The 25,359-nt window shown below is 38.1% G+C and overlaps 2 protein-coding genes across 4 annotated transcripts; one reads left to right on the top strand and one right to left on the bottom strand.

Annotated features, from left to right (window-relative positions):
- Positions 1-319: 319 nt before the first annotated feature.
- On the bottom strand, positions 320-11,930 carry lamp2 (lysosomal-associated membrane protein 2). Of its 3 annotated transcripts, none has more exons than XM_055177860.2 (6): positions 11,702-11,930; positions 9,054-9,646; positions 8,808-8,939; positions 8,637-8,691; positions 8,391-8,561; positions 320-1,609 (listed from the first exon to the last, which is right to left on the bottom strand). In XM_055177860.2, the coding sequence occupies exons 1-6, from the start codon at positions 11,745-11,747 to the stop codon at positions 1,467-1,469; spliced, it is 1,140 nt and encodes a 379-aa protein (XP_055033835.2). In that variant the 5' UTR covers positions 11,748-11,930; the 3' UTR covers positions 320-1,466. The 3 variants fall into 3 exon arrangements, with proteins under 3 accessions (XP_055033835.2, XP_055033834.2, XP_055033837.2); XM_055177859.2 differs by lacking the exon at positions 320-1,609 and adding an exon at positions 1,616-2,149 and having other exon boundaries at positions 11,702-11,929; XM_055177862.2 differs by lacking the exon at positions 320-1,609 and adding an exon at positions 2,462-3,996 and having other exon boundaries at positions 11,702-11,919.
- Positions 11,931-12,796: 866 nt separating this feature from the next.
- Positions 12,797-24,647, top strand: cul4b (cullin 4B). Its single transcript, XM_073854262.1, has 20 exons — positions 12,797-13,698; positions 14,110-14,225; positions 14,339-14,442; positions 14,628-14,697; positions 14,810-14,883; positions 14,993-15,155; positions 17,184-17,273; positions 17,390-17,472; positions 17,574-17,641; positions 17,728-17,846; positions 18,200-18,392; positions 18,476-18,580; positions 18,663-18,773; positions 18,859-18,944; positions 20,021-20,128; positions 20,227-20,340; positions 20,422-20,527; positions 20,613-20,781; positions 20,884-21,040; positions 23,518-24,647. The coding sequence occupies exons 1-20, from the start codon at positions 13,248-13,250 to the stop codon at positions 23,611-23,613; spliced, it is 2,583 nt and encodes an 860-aa protein (XP_073710363.1). The 5' UTR covers positions 12,797-13,247; the 3' UTR covers positions 23,614-24,647.
- The last annotated feature ends 712 nt before the right edge of the window (positions 24,648-25,359 follow it).

The raw sequence follows: 25,359 nt of genomic DNA on the forward strand, positions 1-25,359 counted from the left end.
TTTAACTTTGAACAAACTGTTGCCAGTAAATAACAAATGTAAAATCTACAATAAGTTACTGGCAATCAGCTGCCAGTAACACTGTAATTTTTGTAATTTCATTTTTTTTATGTTAATAATTAATAAGTTAAAGGGATACTTCGCCGATCCAGCACCCAGCCCTGCATCTGCAGAAACCCGGCAGCACCACTGAATGACCACGTTTCCCTCCCTCACCCCCCCCCGAGAGGAGAGACATCAGCATTTTGGTTCTGCAAAAAAGTCCTCCGATGATGTAATATGACGATTTTTGCACCATCGGAGGACTTTCCTGCAGAACCAAAATGCAGATATCTCTCCTCCCAGGGGGAAACGATGGAGGGAAACATGGCCACCCAGCAACACTGCCGGGCCTCCACAGACACAAAGCTGAATGCCAAATCGGCGAAGCATCCCCCCAACTATCAATTATAATTAATAACCAAAAAGGATCTGGGGCACCATTCACTTCCATAGAATTATTTTCTCCTATACGGAAGTCAATAGTGCCCCAGATTTGCTTAATTTCAAACATTTCTCAAAATATCTTCCTTTGTATTAAGCAGAACAAGTTCAGAGTAATGACAGAATTTTCATTTTTTGGTGAACCATCTCTATGATCAAGTGCAAACTCTAGCTTTGATCTCAGAAACTGTACACTGGAACACTGAATGAATGCATCCAGTGAAATTTCCTTTACTAAACGAAAGCCCAACTCACATAGAGCTGTGTGTCTGATCTATATCACACTTTCATCGTTCCCTGAGAAGGGACCTTTAATGTTTTGAAGGGGAGAACATTATATTTAAATGCTGGTAAGTGTCACAATACCAAATAGTGTCCCTTTTTTGGAGTACAATGTGTTAAATATACAATATGACTTATCATTAGCTCAGCTGATATCTAATGATAAAAAAAAAAGTGCAAGAATAACCGTTCACCCCTTATTTTTAGCGACAAACTGATCCACATGAACACATTTACATTTAATTATTAATAACCGTTTAGTACCAATTCTAAATTTTGTCATTCATTCGTCAACATTTCACAAGTATATTACATCAACCAGAATTTTGTGCATTAAAAACAAACCAGCCTCCCTTGAAAATGAAAATTTTCCATGCATTTAACATACATTGCAATTCCAGTGGTTATTTGGACAGCCTGTTTTTACACTATATATAACGGAATCATGCCTGTTGACATAGCTTCACGTGTGAATAAGCAGAAAAATCTCATAAAAATGCTAAATTTTACACAGGAAGTGATTCGAGCTCAGAGATATAATTGTGTAGACAGACATCAAACATGTTAGAAACTGTAGCTGTAAGAACTGGCAGGTTAGGACAGTCCAACAGTTTGCAAGGATTAAGAGGAAGCCAAAAGCAAATATATGGCAAAGGACAAGCAAGAGTTAGAGTTAAGACGTGATGCCAGCAGCTCGGTTGTTATACAGACTGGTAGCCAGTGCGACTCTTCCTTCGGCCAATCAGATAAGAGATAAGCACAAGGACGATTAGGAAGCTGAGAGCCACGCCCACAGCAATGGGCACGAGAAAACTCAAATCAGAATCCAGAAAGCACTCTTCCGCTGAGAAAGAGAGAGAGAAAGAGAGAGGAAGAGAGTGATTGGTGAATGATTGCACCGTGAGTCACTCCGAGCAGTGGTATCACACAGCACAGAAGATCAGGCAGACAGGAATAAAGATGTTACATCACGCAAGGCTTCACACATTCACGTGATAATCACAACATAATTTCCACAGTGAGATCAATGTACGACTATATCAGGCCTGAATGACACTAAACACAATTTTATGACCACGTGACTATCGGAAAGAGGACATGATCATGTCCCTACTCATAAAATCATTTTTTTAGTGCTCACATCAAGGGAGGGTCAAGCAACGGTGCAAGATTGGCGCAGCGGTTGCTGGCAATTTAAACATGAAATCACTCTCTGTTAAACCATGTGATAAGAGCTAACTAAACTGCTGATAGCCAGCAGTCTGACTTCTCCTTCTTCCAATCAGATAGGCCACTAAGACGATAATAACAAGGACAGCCAGGGCAACTCCGACAGCAATTGGGACAATGAAGTTATCGGACTTATCCGCTGCACAATCCTCAGCTGAAAATAAAAAGAATAGATGAGGGAGAAACAGATCAAACAATGTTGTTTCAATACTTACTTAAAAATTATTATTTTTTTAAGACTGAAAAGATGGCCCACACCAGTGTTAATGTATACATGGTTATCCTTCTTCATTTATTGCAGCTAAAAGCCCGTTAAAACTTTGACAAAGCAATCATTTCCATTGCAAAACATGTTTTTAAACACATCGAGTTTTAGGGCAGTCAGATAAGGAATCCCTTTTCACAAAGTGTCACAAATGCTCAAGAAAATAAATCTCTTCATTGACAAAATTATTCATGTAACAGATTGGATAAGAAAGCAATTTTATTAAGCAAGGCACAAAATGACCAGAAACCACTCTTAACATGTTCTGGACAATGAAAAACATTTACACCAGATTGATTGCAGGCGCTGCATAGCCGAAATTAGAAATGTGCATTAACAGTGAATTTACTGGAGGGGAAAACAATTAAAAAAAGTGATATGAAAATAAAGCAATGATAATGTGCAAATGCTCTTTAACCAAAATCAAAACACAATTTGCATTCAAAAATTAAAAATGGATTCACAGCCACCACCACCCATACATTACACAAGATTCAAAGAGGTGCAAAACATGTCCTCCAGCAAGTTTAATTCACAGTATGCAATAAGCAGCATGTGTCTTTCAGACTTCAGTAACGTAAGCAAGCGGAAGTTTTTGTGAATAGTAGTTGACAAAGGTTGATGCACGCTTATTATGTAGTCATCCCTTTTAAATTAAATAAAACAGGGCTACTAATATCCCATATTTAGCAACAGAATTTACAACATCACATTTCAATAAGCATTACTGCAATTGCACTTTTTTTTACACCGGTCTGTATTTTTTTTTAATGCTTGAGAATGATTAAGCACAATAACAAGCATTTGTTTCTCTGTACTTGAAGCTCTACCATTTGAAATGACCATCAGTCTATTATTGCCCAGCATTTTTGATGTTTCCCCAGTCTAGCATTTTCTCCAAACAGCTACTTAATACAAGACTGCTAACAACCTGATTTTAATAAATGAAGAGTGAAAATGTGTTCAGTCACTATTGTATCTGTTCCAGAAATTACCATTTAACATAAACGCTGGTGAGTCTAAACTACTTTTTATGAACTAAGTACTTATGTTGTGGATGCAATAATGAAGACTGCCAAGCATGAACTATGAATTAAAAGCTGGTACATTAACAAAAAAACAACAACAACAATTAAATGAATTTGACATTAAAGGAAAGTAAGTGCAAGGTCTAATGTAGATCACAGGAGTGAAGAATAATTCGATGACGGCCATTTAGAAAAGAAAAGGGGGCAAAATAACAAGACTGATGACTGTAGTAGCTTGAAGAGCTTTGATAACAAAAGTGGAAAAGAAAAAAAAATGCACTTCCCAAAACAAAATTGTCAAAGCAACACACACTCACAACAAAACAAAAAAGTGGTTCACACACGCACAAGGTATTTAACAATAGGGAGTCCTGGTCCTGGAATGCCACTGTATATCATTAAAGCACTTGCAGCCTAAGGGATGGTATATTAAATGACCACAAAGACAAAAATTAATTTGAGTCAGTAAGCCAATTGACTTAGTTTACACAAATATCCACAAGATTTAATATGGTCCAGGAACAGGTTGGTTTCCCTTGAAACACTCAGGATTAGATTTTGTTGCATATTACAATGTCTGATATCCAACATAGGTCTTTCGTCGACCAATCACGTATGCAATCACAACTATGAAAATCAAACCAGCCAGAGCGGCACCAACAATGATTGGGATTAACAGGCTGGTGTCATCCATTGAACATTCATAGGCTGCAGACAGAAAGAACATGAGTGAACATAAAATGAGGCTTATCATTAATACTACTGCAGATATCCTCAAAACATTTACAAAATGTTGATGAAACTGGGCCATTTCAGTCTTTACTAGGGGTGCCACGATTCTCCAAATCCTCGATTTGATTACATTTTCGATTCTAAGGTTATGATTCGATTCTTACATTTTTTTTGAAAGCACAAAAAATGCTATGCCATTTATAGACTTGACTTGAAATATAATATCTGACCTTGAACCCAGATATGCCCTGCAATGTTAGTCGTCCTGCCAGTGGAGAAATATGGTACATGCAGATACCTGATAAAACTAAACTTCCTGTCAGTACTTTGCACCTTAAAAAGGCACTTTTTTACCATCAGATGAGATTGTGAGACTACACCCCAATAAGTCATGTTTAAATGCCGTTTTCATAACTCTTAAGCAACTGAAATAAGTTGTTGAGAAACTTAAACAGATCTCAGTTCACAGAAAAACTGGTCATGGCAGATGCCGCTTTGCTGTGCACGCGTGCATGCTCGGTTCCGATTGAGTTCAGCTGAAGGCGGGAGGCATTTGGGTGATTCTCGCAAAATTAGACTTATGAGGTGTCACGAAACATCTTGATTAAATATTTTAATACTCTGTATTTACTTAAGAAGCATAGTTACAAACATCTATTCACGTACTGTTTTGCACAAGATTTCAAATGACATCATACAAACCAATTTTGTTGTTTTTCCCGCATTTAAGGGGAAATTTTTCATTACCGCAATGTGTCCATGACTGGATTTGGTTTCTTTGATATGGAAATATTTATAATTAAAAAAATCTAAAAAAAAACAACAAGCTTAAGTGCATGTTATACTATAAACATTTACAGTAAAGAAAGTGGTATTTGGTGATCATTGGTAAATTTAGAGAAAATAATAAGGAATATAAATGTTTCCAAGAAAAATTCTCATCCTCCGCAACAATTTTCAATCATCGTTTAAGCCCTCAAGGAACTAACATTAAACAAAAAAAATTGTTGGAAGGGACATAATTGACTGTGACACACAATATGGCTACCAGGTAAGCAGTTCTTATTTTTTCTCTCCAGACAAAAGTGGAAATTTTGTTTTACCTAGACAACTTTTTAGTTCTCATTACCAAAACATGAGTTTGTAAATGCATATATTTAATGTAATATCATGTTGCGGTAATGATAATTTTTTGATAATCATAATCTAAAAAAAGTAAATAATTTTATAGGAAATGTTTTAAATCCTCTAAAAATAATGGTTATAGTAGGTTTAGACCTTAATCTTAAATGTGCAAAAATCAAGGGCTTTTTAAAAATTCTGATGCTGGACACGGATTTCGTGAGAATCACCCGCTTGCGTTTTTTTGTTTCCCGTGTAAAGAGCAGCTTGCATGCATCTGCCATGCTATCTTTTGACTGGCTGTAAGCTAGCCATGTTAGAGAAGGTTGACTCGCAGCACTCAACATGTTTTTTTCCCACTTGGCAAGCCGACTAGACGTGACATGGGGGAGTGACAGCATCGAAAATTCCATTTTTTAATTCGAAGTTCGAGGTTGTGACTTAATTTTAATTGATTTCGATTGAAAATAGAAATCGTGACACCCTTAGTCTTCACAATTGTGATACAGTATTCAAGGCTTTATAGAGAAGCATCATTTACTGTGTACAAGGTTTATAAAGAGTTCATTTACTGTGTAAATCCATTTTATTAGTTAATGAAACTTATTAAGAAGCTGCTTGTAGTAATAAATGCAGCAGTTTCCCAGAAAGGGCTTATTCTAGACCCAGACTAAAATGAATGTTTTAGCTGCCTTAATTTAAAAACATCTTTCTTGCACAGACATATCTTAACACATATCAGTGGCATTGTTTTGTCTCAAAATGCACATCAGAATTGTTTTTTGTAAGGTATGTTTTTAAAAACGACTTATAACTAAAGCTAGGGCCACACCAAAAGATTTTTCAAATCTTATCAGATTTCCAAAATGTGAGATCACAAACATGATTAATTTTTTTTAAACACGTTCTTATAGTGTGTGGTCATGACAGCACATCAAGTACCATCAGATTAACTTCACAAGCAAAGTGAGTCTCCACTGCGAACACAGGAAATCTCACAAGGATCTCATAATGTCTCTTGCAGCCAAACATGACTTCACAGTAAACAAACAAAGAAATGGCATTAATAAAATGGATTGCTTTTTTACATCTCTGATGTCTCTCACACTTTGGACTGTGCCTGCTGCGCCAAGACTGTAGTTGTTATGGTTTCGTCTTTCATCAGCTCACTTTCTGATAGGGTATCGAAACACGTGTTTTGTCCCAATCTACAGCGTGTTTGTCCTCTGGGTTCCCCCACATAAAAGGATTTTTGTTTGTAAATATTCAACATGTTAAATATTTAGGATTTGCGATTGGAGTGGCACTGACATGCCTCCGAGCAGATTCAGACCTATTCATCGCGGACCACAGTGAAATCTGATAAGATAATCGGTTCAACCATGAAGTCAATCAGGACGTTATGTAGGATTGTCAAATTAGCCCGATTATCTTTTGGTGTGTACCGGGCTCAAGACCTAGTCCATGTTTAACTTAAACCCTGTCTGGGAAACCACCCCTAAATCTACTATTATAGACCTGCTTTACAAAACATCACTTAATATGTACAAATCAAGTGACTTGACCAACAACAACAAAAAAAAACACAACGTTGTTGATTTGTAATGTATATGCAAATATAAATTCAACACTACCCAGGTGAAAAAAGTACTCTTCCATAGTGTACTTATAGTGCTTTACCCCCGCACACTAACCCTGTACCTGCGTACCAAAAATTATTTTTTGTTTATTAAGATGTTTTTAAGATCATCTAAGTGTACTTCACTTCTTTAACACATTTTATATTTAGGGTGTTAAAATAGCACAATGAAGTACACCTAGATGATCTTAAAGGAATACTCCATTTTCTTAAAAGAAAAATCCAGATAATTTACTCACCACCATGTCATCCAAAATGTTTTTCTTTGTTCAGTCGAGAAGAAATTGTGTTTGAGGAAAACATTGCAGGATTTTTCTCATTTTAATGGACTTCAATAGACACCAGCAACCAACACTTAACTCAACACGCAACAGCCCTCCTCAACGGAGCTTCAAAGGACTATAAACAATCCCAAACGAAGTGTCCTATCCAGCGAAACGATTGTCATTTTTGACAAGAAAAATAAAAAATATGCTCTTTTGAACCACAACTCTTCGTCTAGGTCCGGTCCAGCGCGACCTAACGTAAATGCGTAGTGACGTAGGGAGGTCACGTGTTACATATATAAAACGCACATTTGTGGACCATTGCAAACAATAAACTGACACAAAGACATTAATTAGTATCAGTTGACATACAAGAACGTAGGAACGGTCCTCTTTCAACACACTTGTAAACACTGGGGCGGAGTTTCGCGTTCGTCTTTTGTGACCTCTTGACGTCATGGCGTATTGCGTGTGGTCACCTGGCACATCACGACCAGATCTAGACGAGAAGTTGTGCTTTAAAAGTGTATATATGTTATTTCTCCTGTCAAAAATGACAATCGTTTCGCTAGACAAGACCCTTAAGCCTCGCTTGGGATTGTCCATAGTCCTCTGAAACTCCGCCGAAAAAAACCGCCACGTGTTGAGTCAAGTGTCAACCGTTGGTGTCTATCAAAGTCCACCAAAATGAGAAAAATCCTGCACTGTCCTCCCCAAAAAACATAATTTCCTCTCGACCGAACAAAGAAAGACATCAACACTCCGGATGACATGGTGGTGAGCAAATCATCTGGATCTTTCCTCCAAGAAAATGGAACATTCCTTTAAGAACATCTTAAGAAGTGCTAAAGATACATTTTTAGTACATCAAGTACAAAGAGTGTGCGAAAATCAAGCACTTTAAGTACACTATGGAAGTGCACTACCTTCTCCCCCATGTATACAGCCATGTAAATATAGATTAAATGCTGTAACCTGGATCGATAAATGTACCTTATCTGATCAATCTTAACTATTTCAGCCATTTATTATGAACATTTTTATATTCAAATGACCACATATCAACACAGAATGTAACTAAAGAATGATTGATGTACGCATAACTGGACTTTGTCTTTTGGTGCTATAATCATCAGTGTTCAACAAATACCATTACCCAGGCAGCAGATAAGAAAACGACACGGGGAACTAACCAATCTCCTACATAGATCATTCAAATGGTTTTTCCACATTCATCTAACCAGTTTTTGTCCCCACCACATATGATAACGCTTCTGTATTTGATTCAATATTCCTACTTACTGTAGCTTTTGTTAACATCATAAACACACAGAAAAACATACCTGTGCTAAATGTGTTCTTCTGGACTCCGAAAGGCTGCACTTGCAGCTCAAATGTGTTGAGGGTAAGTTTGTCTGAGATGTTGAAGCTCTGCTCTTTTCTGCACATGTAGGAGCTTCCAACAGATGCCTCCCACAGTGACAGATTCGTATTGGACTCGTTGAAAAAGCTCCCTGGAAATTCACACCGTTAAAGAACAGAAATTATTATGATTGAAAGAGACCGTTTTAGACATTTAAAATGCTTACCATCTCCAAAATCAACAGAAAGCATAAAAGCATGTAGGTGGAATTTATTTGAAACCTGAAAGAGACAAAATATTGTAGTCAGATGACCAAACAAAACAACAATTGCAGTACAATAAATCCACTGCCATTTAAACTCATGGGAACCAGATATACTGAGATTTAAATACTTACATTTGTGAAAACAAACTGAAGTGTGATTTTCTCAGATGTCAGCACGAGAGAAGAGTCCTTGCCACCACTACCACAGATCCCATTTGCTTTTGTTACATTAGGGTCTAGATTAATAGTCTGGCGGCTGGCATTCTGAAAAAGAGATAAAGGAAAGTTACATCACTATACAAAATGTACATTCTTTATAACAAAATTGCATTAATAAAAAAATAATAATAATCTGCATCCAAACTTCTTCACACATACCCCACTTGTTGTGAAACTGAACTGAATTCCCATCTTTGCTAAAAGACAAACTGTAGAGTTAACATCTGACATCACACTGTAGTTTCCAACAGTCGGCTTGGGGACCGGGGGAGTGGTTGGAGGAGCGGTCGGGGCTGTTGTTGCATTACTGTGTGCTGTAGTTGGTACTGCTGTGGTGGCATTGGTAGTTGGAGCTGCTGTGGTAGCATTGGTAGATGGAGCTGCTGTGGTGGCCTTGGTAGATGGAGCTGCTGTGGTGGCCTTGGTAGATGGAGCTGCTGTGGTGGCCTTGGTAGATGGAGCTGCTGTGGTGGCCTTGGTAGATGGAGCTGCTGTGGTAGTCTTGGTAGATGGAGCTGCTGTGGTAGTCTTGGTAGATGGAGCTGCTGTGGTAGTCTTGGTAGATGGAGCTGCTGTGGTAGTCTTAGTAGATGAAGCTTCTGCGGTAGCATCGAGATCCAGGGTAGTCTGCGCTTCTGTAGTTAATATGGTATGAGAGGTAGCAACCTGTGTGATCGAAGTGATTTTGCTAGTACTAGGCTCTTGTGTCGCGGGTGTTGATGTCATAGACACATCATCAGCATACACAACACCTAAGCAAATAAACAGAAAGTTACAAACGAATGCATTCACTTCCTTACTCTTTACGGGTGGTGTTTCCCCATGAGACAGAACATTTTATTTACATGTCCCCTATTTAAAGGTTTTGACTGAAATTTGGACATATGCGGCTGCCCCGAGAATTTTCGGTTGTTTCTTGTATCACCTCCCACCTGGGTTTATTGGTGCACAGGAACAATCCTTCCTAAAATGCATTCAACTTTCATTTATAAAGACGTGAAACTCACAGAGTGGTCAGGGGTGTTCACTGATATGCTCACACAAAAATCGCTGCAAAATACGCATTCCAACAGGTTTTATCGTAGTTTTTGCCATATCCATTGACTTGTATTAGATCTGCTGTGAGGTACGGTATTACTCCGTGCCAGGAACTTTGTTTGTATTCTTGCAATTGGCAAAGGCGGATTATCACCACCCACTGGGCTGGAGTGTCTATTATTCAAGCTCTCAACAGAAGAATATACAGGCGTGGACCTATTTTCCCAAACGCCTCACAAGTTTACAACAAACGGTAAAACACCTGTTGGAACGCATCTTTTGCAGCGATTTTTGTGTGAGCATATCAGTGAACCCCCGTGACCACTCGGTGAGTTTCACATCTTTGTAAACGAAGAAAGTTTAATGCATCCCAGGAAGGACCGCCCCAGTGCACCCATACAGCCACCACAGGAGGTGGGAGGTGAAACAGCAAACACCCGCAAACCCCCAGGGCAGCCGCACACGTCGAAACCTCAGTCAAAACCGTTCCATTTCATCATAAACAATCTGAAAACAGGGCTTAAAGTGTAAAATACCGAACTTGTCCTTTAAACATAGTACTACTATTACTACAAAATGACGTCCATTTCGTTGACATATCCCTGAATTCACTATCAAACCAAAAGAAAATGGGGGTAAATTACCATAGCATGAACCACCTGCAAACAAGGGGAAATAAAAACAGCATTTTAAGCACATTCCAGAAGCCCTAACTTCCTGACTTACTGGGTTGTGACTGCAAAACAACCCCCTGTGTGATTTAATATCATCTGTTCAACTTCTCTAAGACTAAACTAAATTTGATAGTCAAAGCCAACTTGTTATTGTCACAGTTGACCTGTGGTTTGATGAAATCATTAACCTGACGCGTTCAGCATCGGTGTCAAAGTGTCTCGTGCCTCATAAACCAAATCACATGACTATGAAGGCGGCTGTTATACTAATATACGTGACGAACGCTTCAGGATCACATGTTTATGTTAAGAGATAACATCTAGAAAGCTGACAGGTGTGTTTCCTGTTTTCACAGACGTAGTTTTGTTTAAAATGCAAGATTAATGTAAAAGACAAAAAGGGTTTGAGCTTATTCATACCAATGCAAAACACATTTCGGTCCAGATAACAAATTAAATGTGGTTAGAAACGACCGATACCGTAACATATATTAAACCATATTTTGTTTTATCGCAGCTGTAACACAACCTGCAGAGGTTGACTATAAAAAAGGTAACTTACACCGTATTAAAGTAATCTTTAAATGTGCCTAAAATGCCCATGTTGTCCAGGTAGACAGCTCATGTTTTAAAAAGACATCGCCTCAAAATTATTTTACCGTTTTTTAAAAACCAAGCATAATATTTAACCTAACAGGTTTAATTTTCAGCTGATAGTTGCTTTAAATTTAACCCACGAGAGTCTGACAAGACAACCTCGCAAACATTAAACAGTTGTTTTGTAAAGCTTTACGAAAACTTGCATTTTAATTTTAAAACGATCCATGTAACTAATTTATCATCGATCACTTTGAAATGTAACAAAAAATACTGAATACAGAGAAGGTAAAATATTTATAGTATTATAAACTGTCACTCTCTCTAATTACCTAAAGCGCTACACTGGCGTAGGTAAGAATTGATGCTAACGCTAATGCTAACAGGCTCTCGCGCTCTTACGGGCCCGTGCAAATCTGACAGAAATAAACTCCCACATTTAATCTTAAACAGTGACCCTCGCTGAAATAAAACACTTAATAGCATTGTCGTACGTACCACTGAGCAAACAAAAGAGCAGAATCACACAACCGCGAAAAGCCATAACGACGAGTGTTTCGGTCTGGTTCTCTAGCAGACAGTTTATGACGCCCGGACCCGAGTGTGGTGTGACCCGGTTCAGCAGCGCTACTGTGTTAAGTCGGCGTCAAATCAGTTCTCATATAAGTCATATGACAGAACAGCTCTCAACTCCTCCTATGCATGCGCCTTACGTCCAGTTTACAGACACTGTTCATTGGCTGATCAAACCTGTCTTTAATTAAATCAACCCTATAAGTGATTATATTATTCTCGTATCAGAGCGCATTTAATAAAGTGGCCCATAGGTCTATTAAAATTACACAAGAAGTGAGAAGTCTTTGCTGTGTCATTAGGTTTACGACTGTGATGCTTTTAAATTACCGCGTTTAGCTATGACCTAATCACCGCAGTGGAGTTTGCACAACGACCTTACAGACAAATGATTATTTAAGAAGCCCAATTGTGTATTTAGTGTATTTTCTTTATATATTTGTGTATTGTTGTAGTCTCGTTTATTAACATAAAGTGTTGAAAACGTCATTTTAAAAGTCTAATAGCTAAACGATAGACGAAATTTTTTAATCTTTAAAGACTAAATATATTTAGAAAGAAAATATTTAAAGATCATATCTATCTATCTATCTATCTATCTATCTATCTATCTATCTATCTATCTATCTATCTATCTATCTATCTATCTATCTATCTATCTATCTATCTATCTATCTATCTATCTATCTATCTATCTATCTATCTCTCAATCCGAAGGCTGCAGCCTCCGGATGTCGCATTTGCAGGCTGCATACGTCATCAAGACTGTCTTATTTCAGAATATTAACAATTATAATGTCGACTAATTTCTTAGTTAATCGTAAATTGTTCTAATATGCGTATGACTTGCGAATGTTATACCCAGTTAACTTAAATAAACCCGTCTTGATGACGTATGCAGCCTGCATATGCGACCTCCGCAGGCCGCAGCCTTCGGATTGAGAAACGGCCTATCTATCGGATAGGTGTTTGGCGCCCCCTGCTGGACGACGTCACATGTCAGGCCTTGTGCTGCTTTAACCAACAGCAGCTGCGTACACCAACGGTCGTAAGTACTTCCGGCGGGTCAGCGGTGCCTCTCAGAAAAGTTACTGTTTCCCCGCGGACTTCTACACAAACTTCCAATACCATCATATTCCTCGTGCGGGAAGACAAAGTGTGCCAGAATGCTTTAACACAAACAGCTATCTGCGAAAACGTGATAGAAATCCCACAGACTCTGTGCGCCGCTCGGGAGCGCGCTCGAGAGAGAGAGGAAGCAGTATTCAACCATCTTTCCTCTGCTGGCAATAACAAGAACAGAGAAGGGTCCAAGTGGGGCTGCACTTCTCAAATTAAGCCCCCTTTCACCTTATTCACACACGCAGCCGTGAGGTTGGACCTTTCCGACCGAGACCGAAGAATATAAAGCGTCCACGCCAGGGATCGTAGCATTAGTAGATTAGCTATTTGATTTAGTATTTCTTTTTTCATGTTTCCAACAGGTTTACCTTCCCCTAATCCCCCACCGCCAGCCCAAGAGCCCAGACCGGCAGCTTCTGATGTTCACAACGATAGCATCTTAACGTCTTCAAAGAAGAGAAAAATCAACAGCTCCGAGAAAGAAGACATTGATTCAATATCTTCGTCTCCGAAAGCCATTTGCAATTCATCCACCACCACCACGTCCTGCTCTTCCACTACTTCACAGCAACACAGCAAGAAGTTGAGATTTGAGGACCCGCTGGATTTGATCGGGCTGGATGTAAAGATGGCCGAGGAGTCGAGTAATCCTTCTGCATCTTGTTCAAAGGCAAAAAACGTGTTCCTTGCCGGAGGTGTAGGGCATCATGCTAACGGACTCACCAAGTCTGCAGGCTCCGCTACCTTCTCCAACAGTAAACCCGGTGCTGCAAAGAAACTTGTTATCAAGAACTTCAAAGGTAAGGAAAGTTGCCCGAACTCTTTATTAATATATCTGGGGTCCCATCATTTTCAAAAAGCATTAGATGTGTCTCAAAACCAAGTCATCTGCATACATAACCGACATGTTTTGATTGGGGCGCATCTCTGCGATGCCCAACAATGTTGGGTTTGCCAATTCCTAATGTTTTGAGAGACAACCACTATCATAGTACAACAGTAAACAACTTGAATATCAGTCTCATGTGATTGCTGTTTTTCTTCCTATATACATTTTCATCAATACTTTTCAATCAATATCACTGCTATTTATATGCTTAATATTAGCTTTTGTTTAAGTAAGTATAGTATGTTTAACAATGTCAACAAAATAAAAACCTTATATGATGATTGTATACACAAACTTTTGTTTCATATTTTTTATTTATCAGAAAAGCCAAAATTACCAGAGAATTACACAAATGAGACCTGGCAGAAACTAAAGGAAGCAGTGGAGGCCATACAGAACAGCACTTCAATAAAATACAATCTCGAGGAGCTTTATCAGGTACATAATGCTTTAATAGCCACTTAAAATCTGTTTTTCTATACACAATGATTTTGTAATCAAAAATATGTTTTCAAGACCATCTTATACATTTTTCTCCTTTGTTTTTTTAGGCTGTTGAAAACCTGTGCTCGCACAAGATCTCTGCCAAGCTCTATAAACAGCTCAGAGTGGTCTGTGAAGATCATATCAAGGCACAGATTGATCAGTTCAGAGAATATCCTTTTCCTTCGCTGTAAATGTGTATTGAGTTTCTAACTGTATTTTGAAGTATAAAAGTTACCCAACCGTCCAAACAACAGTGAAAGTGAAGTAAACTCGACAGCCTGTCGTAATTGCTATCTAATTTCAGACTGTTAAGCTTGATTTTAATGTATAAAACTTTCTTAACTCTTCATTCACGGATGCCCTAGACAGTGTCCTTTTTCTGAAGAAAATAGACAAATGTTGGCAAGATCACTGCAGACAAATGGTTGGTATATGCTTTGTTGTCAAATGTTATATTTTGAGCTGCTTCATTGTCTAGTTGTTTTGTTTGGCAAAGTTACTTTTAATACGAAACATTCTCATTCTTATTTTTGTAGATCATGATAAGGAGTATATTTTTGTTTTTGGATCGTACATATGTTTTACAAAATTCAATGCTGCCGTCAATCTGGTGAGTATTCACTTTAGCAAGAAATTGAATCGGAACAGTCACCCTTGTTTTATACTTTAGCCCCTTTTCCCCACTGTAAATTGAAGATGCTTTTGTGTTTTGCTTGCAGGGATATGGGTTTGGAGTTGTTTCGTTTCTATATCATCAGCGACCTAAAGGTGCAAAGTAAGACAATCGATGGGATTCTGCTTCTTATCGAAAGAGAGCGAAGCGGAGAGGCTGTGGACCGTAGTCTCTTGAGGAGTTTGTTGAGCATGCTGTCAGATCTGCAGGTTAGGTGGTCTTCTTTGTCATTTTAGTTAAAAGTATGTGTAAAGAGCTCAGATGCAAAACCCTCTAAGTACGTCTGGCATGTTTTCTTGTAAATGAGCTTTTTTTAACCAGACTCTTAATGGATTCTGCCAAAAAAGAAATATTTCTGAATGGCCTAAAGCTGAGATTAAATGAATTTGAAGAAAGTATTTAATGAATATGTCCCAAGAGCATTGATGGAAATGGTGTTTAGGGGCTTTGCATCTGAGGGCGCACTCACATTATCCAAACCATGCCCCAGCGCGATTGTCAACCCTCCCTATTCCCCAGATGCACGCACTCACACTGTATTTTATCGATCCGAGTCCGGGCGCGCTTTCGTCATTAAGATGCGTTTGTTTTAAAAAAAGGAGGAAGTAAACGCTCTCTTAACACTGGAACCCACCGTAATGATAAGTCTGTTTTTTATTCGGAGTCGTTTGGTGCGCGATTACAGATTACAGACAGCCACATGCCATCATATTGCTTAGTTGATCTGTCACGTGTGCAGCTCAGACATTCACGTAACCCCGCTGCATGCATCAAAAGGTTTTTACGGAGGCAGATGAAGGTGAGTGGTCGCGCAACTGACGTCTTCACCTTTTGAATTGCGCTCAGGCGCGATTGCGCTCACACCACAGCCTTCTGAGCCCAAGGGAACCACGCTCCAGCCCACCTTTGCAACCAGGCTACGGTGCGATTAACCAATCCGTGCCTGGTCGCGGTACAGAGCGATCACACTTGTCAAACGAACCAGGCTTTGGGGGTCAAACGTGCCCGAGCGCGGTTTGGTTTGGATAGTGTGAGTACACCCTGAGCATCTCATACAGGTCAAGCTGTAAGGATGCTTAAAGGAAGACTACACCGTTTTTCAATATTTTACTATGTTCTTACCTTAACTTAAACAAAATAAAACATCCCTGTTATTTTCAATGCTTGCACTTCATCTTTGTACAGCGCGTCGTGAATATGTTAGCATTTAGCCTAGCCCCATTCATTCCTATGGCTCCAAACAGAGATGAATTTAGAAGCCACCAAACACTTCTATGTTTTCCCTATTTAAAGACTGTTACATGAGTAGTTACACAAGTATGGTGGCACAAAATAAAACGTGGCGATTTTTTAAGCAGATAAAAAATGAGAACTATATTGTATGGCGGAAGATGACTTAGTTTGCAGCCCTTCAACCTCGGGCGCAGTAACATCATCATGCATAAAAATCGCCACGTTTTATTTTGTGCCACCATACTTACTTGTGTGGCTACTCATGTGGCAGTCTTTGAATTGGGAAAGCATGGAAGTGTTGGTGGCTTCTGAATTCATCCCTGTTTGGATCCTAAGGAGTGAATGGGGCTAGACTAAATGCTAACACACTCACAACGCGCCGCACAAAGAGGAAGTGCACGCATTGAAAAAAGACAGGGATGTAATATTTTGTTTAAGTTAACGTAAGAACATAGTAAAATATTGAAAAACGGTGTAGTTTTCCTTTAAAAAACTTTTGAATTTTTCACACAAATAAATGTTAGCGATGAATTTTAGTTTCTATAATAGTAGTGCCACCTCTAAAATTATGATTTATACAGCTTAATAGATATTTTTGAAATAATATTTACAACAAAACATGATACATAACAATTAATAATCATGCCACAAATTTTGTTGTTAGAGCTTTGCTTGTTTAAGCAAAAAACTTTCTGTAAACAACATTGGTAGATGTGTGTTATTAAATTCTTTTGAAAGCACAGTTAAATTTTGAGTGGAGCAAATATTAAATGGTTCTCTGACCACAATAGTTTAAATCAATTGCAATTGAAATAGTTAAAACATTATGATAGATGGGTTTACCTGTCCAGTTTAATTTTGGTCAAGTAAAATAATGGTAATTTGATAGAGATACTGTTTTTCATGGCCTAAAGATTTTGTTGTAATATTTCAACATCAAAACTATGTGGTCGTACCCTCTTAGTGGAGTTGTTCTAATAACACCTTTGCTCGTGTTTTGACAGATTTATCAAGATTCGTTTGAGCAACGTTTTCTGGAAGAGACAAATCGATTGTATGCTGCAGAGGGCCAGAGGCTTATGCAGGAGAGAGAGGTGAGGTTCAGTTAAAGCAGAGAAAACAACAAAATGAACTTCCTTACATGAATAAACCTCTCTAACTGATGCTGTACTAGTATAAACCAGATTTGGATTTGTCTTTTTCTTTGCAGGTGCCTGAGTATCTCCATCATGTTAATAAACGTTTAGAAGAGGAGGCTGACAGAGTCATTACATACTTGGACCAGAGCACACAGTATGCTTGCACAGAACATGATTAATCAACCTTTAGAAACGGCCTCCTTTTAAAATGAAAGTGTTTGACATGTGAGTGATGCCTGTTTTCTTCATTTTCAGAAAACCCCTCATTGCCACAGTAGAAAAGCAACTACTTGGAGAACACCTCACAGCAATACTTCAGAAAGGTATCAGATTATTTTCATTTAAAGTGCTAGGAATTTTATTTAATTTCAAAATGAACCCACTGTGATGTTTTCTTGTGAAACACTAGGTTTGAATATCCTGCTGGATGAGAACCGTATTCAGGATCTGTCTCTGCTGTATCAGCTCTTCAGTCGTGTGCGTGGTGGTGTGCAGGTTCTGCTGCAGCATTGGATCGAGTACATCAAGGTGAGTAGAAAAACAAAGTGACTATTAACACCCTCCCACGTCACTCTGTCTTGGTCGTTAAGCCTCACCATTGGTTGAATTTGATATACGCATTCAGACACACTTACCCCTGGAGGCGTCCCCAAAGTGTCACCGCAGTGACGCAGCGCGAGTTCCCTTTCGAGGGAACTGTAACAATGTATCTTAAAACGTAACACGATGTAACCTTGAAATGTATCCCCACATTTAGTCCTTGAATTTGAGGGTATTGGACCTGGAAAGTCCTTGAGAGGTCCTTGAATTTGAAGTTAACTAAGGTTTGGGAACCCTGAGTTGTGTGATATAATTTTAATGCCTTATTTTTTGCGCCTCAGGCATTTGGAAGCACAATTGTCATCAACCCAGAGAAGGACAAAACGATGGTCCAGGAGCTTTTGGATTTTAAGGACAAAGTAGATCACATCATTGATGTTTGTTTCATGAAGAATGAGAAGTTTGTAAATGGCATGAAAGAGGCGTTTGAGACCTTTATCAACAAACGGCCAAACAAACCTGCAGAGCTCATTGGTGAGTTATCACACGTTGTTTGAAAGTTTGCAGCTGATTGGATAATGATGCATAATAATTATGTTGTGATTTATATTGAACAGCAAAATATGTGGATTCAAAGCTCCGTGCAGGGAACAAGGAAGCAACGGATGAGGAACTTGAGAAAATGTTGGATAAGATAATGATTATATTCAGGTTCATTTATGGTACGCTTGTATGTTCTCCTTAAAGCCTTTTCAATTTTTAGTCATTATCTTTCTAAACCTCAGCCATTTACTTGTTTTTCAGGCAAAGATGTTTTTGAGGCCTTCTACAAGAAAGATTTAGCGAAGAGGTTACTGGTGGGAAAAAGTGCCTCTGTAGATGCCGAGAAATCAATGTTGTCAAAACTGAAGCATGGTAAATTACTACTATAAATCTTTATTAAAACTATCACGTCTATATCATGAATATAAATAAAATTGAATTTTTTTCTCTTTCTCAGAATGCGGAGCTGCATTTACTAGTAAACTGGAAGGAATGTTCAAAGACATGGAGCTTTCAAAGGACATTATGATCCAGTTCAAACAGGTAATGATATTGTTTATTCAGACTGATCTGACAGAGACTTGTGTTATAGTCACGCAAGATTTGATCAATTTATTTGTGTCCATGGCACGAAAGTCAGCTTTTTTCGTGTCTTGAGCATAAATTTCTATAGATAGTTTTTTGTGTTCATTGCACAGCTTTTTTTCGTTTCATTTAATGTATTGTTTTTCATATTTTTTCTTATCTAATTTCTTACCATTGTCGCTTGGTGTTGGGGTTAGAATCACTTTCCGTTACATTTTTAGAAATCCTAACCCAAACCCCAACTCCTGGCGATAATAGTTTTAAAAGCGAAAGAAAAACATGTAGAAACCAGTACATAAAAGTACATCCTTACCCAAACCCCAAATCTTACCGCAAGGATGTAAAAATAGGGAAAAAATAAAAAACAATGCATAAAATGACACGAAAAAGAAAGTTGTGCCACGGACACGAAAAACTATTTATAGAAATTTAGAAAAAGACTAGGCCTGTAGCTACGCGTCTTCCGTCAACGTCATATTTGTGCATCGACGCTTCGACACAGCTCGCCACCTGCACGTGTGAGACCTAAACATTAAATTTAAGGCCCAAAAAAAAGAATGATCACATTCGTCTAATCTTTCGTAACGATCAGCTAGCTTCCCGTCCAATAAACAGCAGGGTGTCAAAAAACCACGTCTCTGTAGGCAGCCTGAGCTCAGAGCTCACAACCTTTAAAGTATATTATTAAGAATGTTTATGGCATTTATTTGAGATTTATTTGATACATTATTATTTTTATTAATCAAGCAACAGAAACTAATTGTTAGATTAATCGTCCAATTAGTCGTTAGATTTGTCGACTAATCGGAAAAATAGTCGCCCGATTAATCGTTTAATAAATAGTTGTTTACCCCAGCCCTAAAAAAGACATTCGTGCACAAGGCACGAAAAAACTGAATTTCGTGTCATGGACACAAATAAATTAATACAAACTTTCGTGACTATACACAACTTTCTGTGAGGTCATGTTGGTTTGTTTGTCATTTTTCTTGTTTTCTGCTGATAATTTACACATTTCTTCTCAATTACCTCAGCACATTCAATGCCAAAATATTCCTGGGAACATTGAGCTGACAGTGAACATTCTCACAATGGGTTATTGGCCAACTTACATCCCCATGGAAGTGCATCTCCCTCCAGAGGTAAGGATACAAATATTGTGAAATGGGAACGTGGGCGATCAGAAGCTGCTCATTATTTAAACACAGTAGTATTAATAAAATTACCCTTTACTTTCCAGATGGTGAAATTGCAGGAAATCTTCAAGACATTTTACCTGGGCAAACACAGTGGACGGAAACTACAGTGGCAGTCAACATTAGGACATTGTGTGCTTAAGGCAGAATTTAAAGAGGTAATGCAAACAGTATCATGCAACTCTTACTGCAACTAAGGATACAAAAAAAATTATTTAACTTTTGATGTTTCCTTACAGGGCAAAAAAGAGCTCCAAGTGTCACTGTTTCAGACATTAGTACTGCTTATGTTTAATGAAGGGGAGGAGTTTTCTCTGGAGGACATTAAACTGGCTACAGGCATTGGTATGGGATCAATTCAAGTGTTTATTAGCATATATAATGCCAGTTAAAAAGTAACATTAGGTTAATGACAAATTAATATTTGCAGAGGACAGTGAGCTAAGACGGACCCTCCAGTCATTAGCCTGTGGAAAGGCACGTGTTCTTACCAAACTCCCAAAGAGCAAAGATGTGGAAGATGGAGACAAGTTCTCATGCAATGATGATTTCAGACACAAACTCTTCAGGATTAAAATCAACCAGATCCAAATGAAAGAAACGGTACTGTCCCGCACACCCCTTATTTTAATACAGTTAGACGTCAGAATAGAAATTTTGGAGAGTTGTTGCTCATGTTCTCATGCTTGATTCATGTATTTAACGGTGGAGGAACAGGCCAGCACTACAGAAAGAGTATTCCAAGACCGTCAGTACCAAATCGATGCTGCCATTGTTCGAATCATGAAGATGAGGAAAACTCTCAGCCATAATCTTCTGGTGTCTGAGGTGTACAACCAACTCAAATTCCCAGTCAAGGTGAGAACAAACACATCAAGAACTGATTGCATCTAAGGGCTGTGTTCACACTTTGTAGTTCAGTTCTCTTGGTTCTTTAGGTCCGGACCAAAAAGAAAAACCATAATTTTTCCTGGTTCGCTTAGCATTCACACCAACATTTTTAACAGCAAACCGAACCTAAAGGTATAAGGATAAGGTCACAAAGAGCTTATAAATTGTTTAAAGGTGACAGAGAATAAAAAAAGTTTTTACCTTGTCTTAGTTGAATAACGCATTTACGTCTACCTGCATTCACAAACATATGAAAAGTGCTAGACATTCTGAACATCTTTATTTCATAGAAATTCCTCCTTTAGAAATGTCCGCCAGAAAATAGTCCAATCTGAACAATGGATACATATTACGTAAAATGCATTTCACTCCCCCCCACTCTTATTAAAGTCCCTCCCGTTCATAAAAACATCCGGCCTCTCGCCTCCAACGGGAAGTAAATTGTAGCATTGTTCGCGAAGTTCAAGGCAAAATGGCGACTTGCGGTCCAAGGTGTGCTCTTCTATCTGTACAATTTTGGTCTGTCTGTGAAAAAAGTTTACATTCTTTTGAGTGGCAGCAAAGGCTGCCAATCAGCATCAAGTGCTTGCATTTCATAATGAGGTTGCCAGATAAGCCTGAAGGGACCTCAAATAGGTGCAAAGCCACGCATTTAAAATCCCCCAACCTAATATAGCTTTCTGAGAGAGGTTTTTAGGAAGCTTCTACGGCAGCGGTTCCCAAACTTTTTTCCCTGCGCACCCCCTTCTATGTCCTAACCGGGTTGGCGCACCCCCAATCCCTACTTCAAAAAAAAAAAAAAAAACACGCAACAAAGCTTTGTTTTCTCACCATAAAGACTCATGTTTAATCATGCGCAAATAACCAGGGGCCGGTTGCACCAGCTGGGTGTAAGTCCAACGTCGGGCTTAGCTACGTCTGACATTTTTGACATATTTTTCACAATCTGAAACTATGACCAATGATGAGCGCCCCGTGTATGCATTTAACCGCTGTGATATTTAGACGCCATTCGAGTTTACTATGGTAAAAAACATACACTTACTGCCGCCAGCTAATATATAACATGTAAGAGCTTTCCTCATGTTTACCAGTGCGCTCTCTCTCAAGATGCGTGCGTCATCTGCAGACCCATCAAACACATTAACGAAAGCCTTGTGTTAGCACAAAAGGTATAATAGTTTGCAGATTCATTATAATAGCTTAAGTTTCAAACAAAATTAAATGAAAGCTTTAAATAAGTTCTATACAGTGCCTTTGTAAGTATTTATGTATTTTATTATATAATTCATTGGCGGTCTCTCTACCATGCATTATAGCAAATTGCTCGCGTATTCTGTGCAGTAGACGTGCCCATGTCTCGTCACATTTCATTATTTCTATTTTTGCCATAGAAAAAAAAGTAAATTCTTTATACTTAAGCCTACCCTTCACTAAACGTAAGTTTAAATCTCAGACATGCGCTACGGCTAGATGGTGCAACAGGTGTAAATTCTACGTCTGACGTAAAGCGCATTTTACGTCCAGAGTAGTCTTAGGACCGGGTTTATGCCCAGCTGGTGCAAAAGGCCCCAGAACACGCATGACAATAACAATAACAACAAAGTTTAGTTGTCTACATGTGACATCACAGAACAAGGATAAATAGCCCATTTAATCATTCTATGTCACCTTTAAATAGTCAAAACATCGCCAGGGACCCATTCGTCATATGCGCAAACAAAGATAATAAACACACTTCCCATGTTAACAAATTGTGTATTTTTGGGGTCGCATCTGATCAGTTCTTGTTTTTGGTTAGTTTAGATGTCTTTGGTCCATGTTGCGTTCACATTTTAGTCAAACTGAACCAGAGTGCATTTGGAAGCGGACCGAGACCTACATACCCAGCGGTCTTGGACCCCATGTTTGATACGCAGCAAGGTTTGGGTGGCAGCATTCACACTTACTTAATTGAGCCGCACCAACTGAGCAATCACACCTGAGTTTGTTTTAAATCTGCGAAATGTGAACACACTCTTAATTGTCTACAGATAATGAGGGATGTCAAACAATTACATTTGTATTATTTGCATATAACAATACATATTATATATTATTTATTATCTATACGTGCCTTTGATTCGCTCAATTTTTTTATTTCTATTGAAGTCTCAAGGTATGATTTGAAAAATATGATTGTTTAAGTGTAACTTTACCAGTTATCACCTTGCTTTGTATTGTGTAGTATATGTAAATGCACAATGTACAAAACGCATCATCCGCAGACTTTTGATAAAAATTAAACATGAATTTCTCATTCATGGAGAAAGAATAAACACTGTTTGTTACAAATACATCCAATATTGTAACAATACAAAGCGAGGTGTAAATCGGCAAAGTTACATCAATGCAGAAATGTCTTAACCGTCACTGCCATTAAATATTGTTTTGTATGCTTTCAGCCTGCTGATCTAAAGAAGAGGATAGAGTCGCTTATTGACAGGGACTACATGGAAAGGGATAAGGAGAATCCCAATCAGTACAATTATGTTGCTTAGAAAATAAAGGGGTAGATTAGGGATGGAAGAAATGACAGGAGGAGTCCGTTCTCAGTATTGTCATTTACTTCTTTTAGTACATGGAACTTCTTGTTCCAGTTTTTGTTCACTTTACCATCTTTATCCCCGTGACCAATAACTGAATCAGTTTTCTCATGGATTTGTCAGACTGTTTTTCACCCTCATAATGAAATTTCACGCTCAAAACAAACGCAACAATCCATATTTAGTTTGGTAAATTGATTTTAAATGAGAATTGGATTACCCTGAGTTTAAAAAGACAATTATTTATTTTCAGACTTAGTTCCATGGCTATTATTTGTCTTTGGCATGATGATGTTTTTTTCCATTCGTGTTTCATGCAGTTGTAACTTAACATATTTAGTTATCACCTGTGCAAAGAAAACCAGAACCAGATTTGTTCAGTTGCCGTTCTATTAGGTACCAGTACCAAAACATCGACAACAGGATTTTTTGCCAGTTTTTATTAATTTTGTACAACTTAAAAGAGTTTCAGCCAGTTGGTCACAAGCGATTTATGTTCTGTGAATGTGAGTTATTGGTAAAAAGAACAATTGAGGCTGATTGGAAATTTCACATTATGTGCCAAGATTAGGTAAACCGAGCACTTGTTTTGTTTGTAGGAATGTTAACGCTGCTAAACACTAACTTGTACATCTTCCTTTGTTTTCTTCTCCCTGCCTATACCTTCTCGCCTTTCTTCCTCTTTTATTTTGTATATACATTTTACACTCGAGTTTGATGTTTGACACTCAACTACATTGCAGGTGAAATCTTTCTCCAGAAACTTTGAAAAGCACAGCACTGTTTTATCATCCTAGTGTTTCCAAGTTCATATAAGTTCTCAATTAGGCCTATATACTGAGAAACTCCTCTGTGTGGCATCACTGGATCTGTGGAATTTTTGGAAATGGTGTTTTGAGAAATGATACTTACGTGGACAGTTGTCCAGTGTCTGGAAAAAGTATGCTTGTTTTTATTGCCTCAGAATAAACAACTATGTGTTTCCATGATCCTTTCCTTCTGTTCAATGATAATAATATCCAGATAAAAAACTGAGTTGTTTTGATTGTAAAGGAGTGGGGGTAAGCTGGTCCATAAGCCAGTGGTTCTCAAACGTTTTTGGTGTGTGCCCCCCTCTTGTGTACGTTGCATCCTTTCGTGGCCCCCCAAAGAAAATGCATGAAATTCAACATTACAAAAACGAAACATATTAAATTATATAATGTAGTGCTGTTGGTTAGTCGCCTTATTTTTCTGAGGTATAAACACATAATTTATGATGAATTTATGTATTTTATAAAATGACATTAAACTGGGGGCCAAGTTTGAGAACCTCTCTAAGCAAACATCAATTAGATTGTTGTTATTAGTATACATCCTTAAATATAAATAACACTATCATTTAAAATGAGAATAGTGTTTTAATAAGGCCATCTAATTAAATGGTTCAAATATTGTTCACCATTTTGTAAATTGTATTTATAATAGTATTTTTTGGAGACAAAGCTTACTATCATTAAAGTAAGTTGAACCAAAAACACAATTCCGATACTGAAGCTGACATCTGTATGCTACAGGAATCGTATGGCGCTAACAATTGACATGTTTTCACACACAATTTAACATATTTGATGTATACAGTAACTAAAATTTAGCATGTTCCAAAAAAATTAAATTAATAAGTCAGATTTGTCGTATTTTTCGCATGTTTTGCCCCATGCC

Source organism: Misgurnus anguillicaudatus, chromosome 16, assembly GCF_027580225.2.
Source record: "Misgurnus anguillicaudatus chromosome 16, ASM2758022v2, whole genome shotgun sequence".
In the NCBI taxonomy this organism is placed as follows: domain Eukaryota; kingdom Metazoa; phylum Chordata; class Actinopteri; order Cypriniformes; family Cobitidae; genus Misgurnus; species Misgurnus anguillicaudatus.

Bases quoted from the DNA above. Each gene is read 5' to 3' on its own strand.
- lamp2 (XM_055177859.2), bottom strand. From the start codon at position 11,747: ATGGCTTTTCGCGGTTGTGTGATTCTGCTCTTTTGTTTGCTCAGTG. The intron at 8,692-8,807 runs GTAAGTATTTAA...TGTCTCTTTCAG, and splicing joins TTCAGTTTGTTTTCACAAAT to GTTTCAAATAAATTCCACCT. The intron at 2,150-8,390 runs GTATGTTTTTCT...TTTTATTTTCAG, and splicing joins GAAGAACACATTTAGCACAG to CTGAGGATTGTGCAGCGGAT.
- cul4b (XM_073854262.1), top strand. From the start codon at position 13,248: ATGTTTCCAACAGGTTTACCTTCCCCTAATCCCCCACCGCCAGCCCAA. The intron at 15,156-17,183 runs GTTAGGTGGTCT...GTGTTTTGACAG, and splicing joins GCATGCTGTCAGATCTGCAG to ATTTATCAAGATTCGTTTGA. The intron at 18,581-18,662 runs GTACGCTTGTAT...CTTGTTTTTCAG, and splicing joins TATATTCAGGTTCATTTATG to GCAAAGATGTTTTTGAGGCC.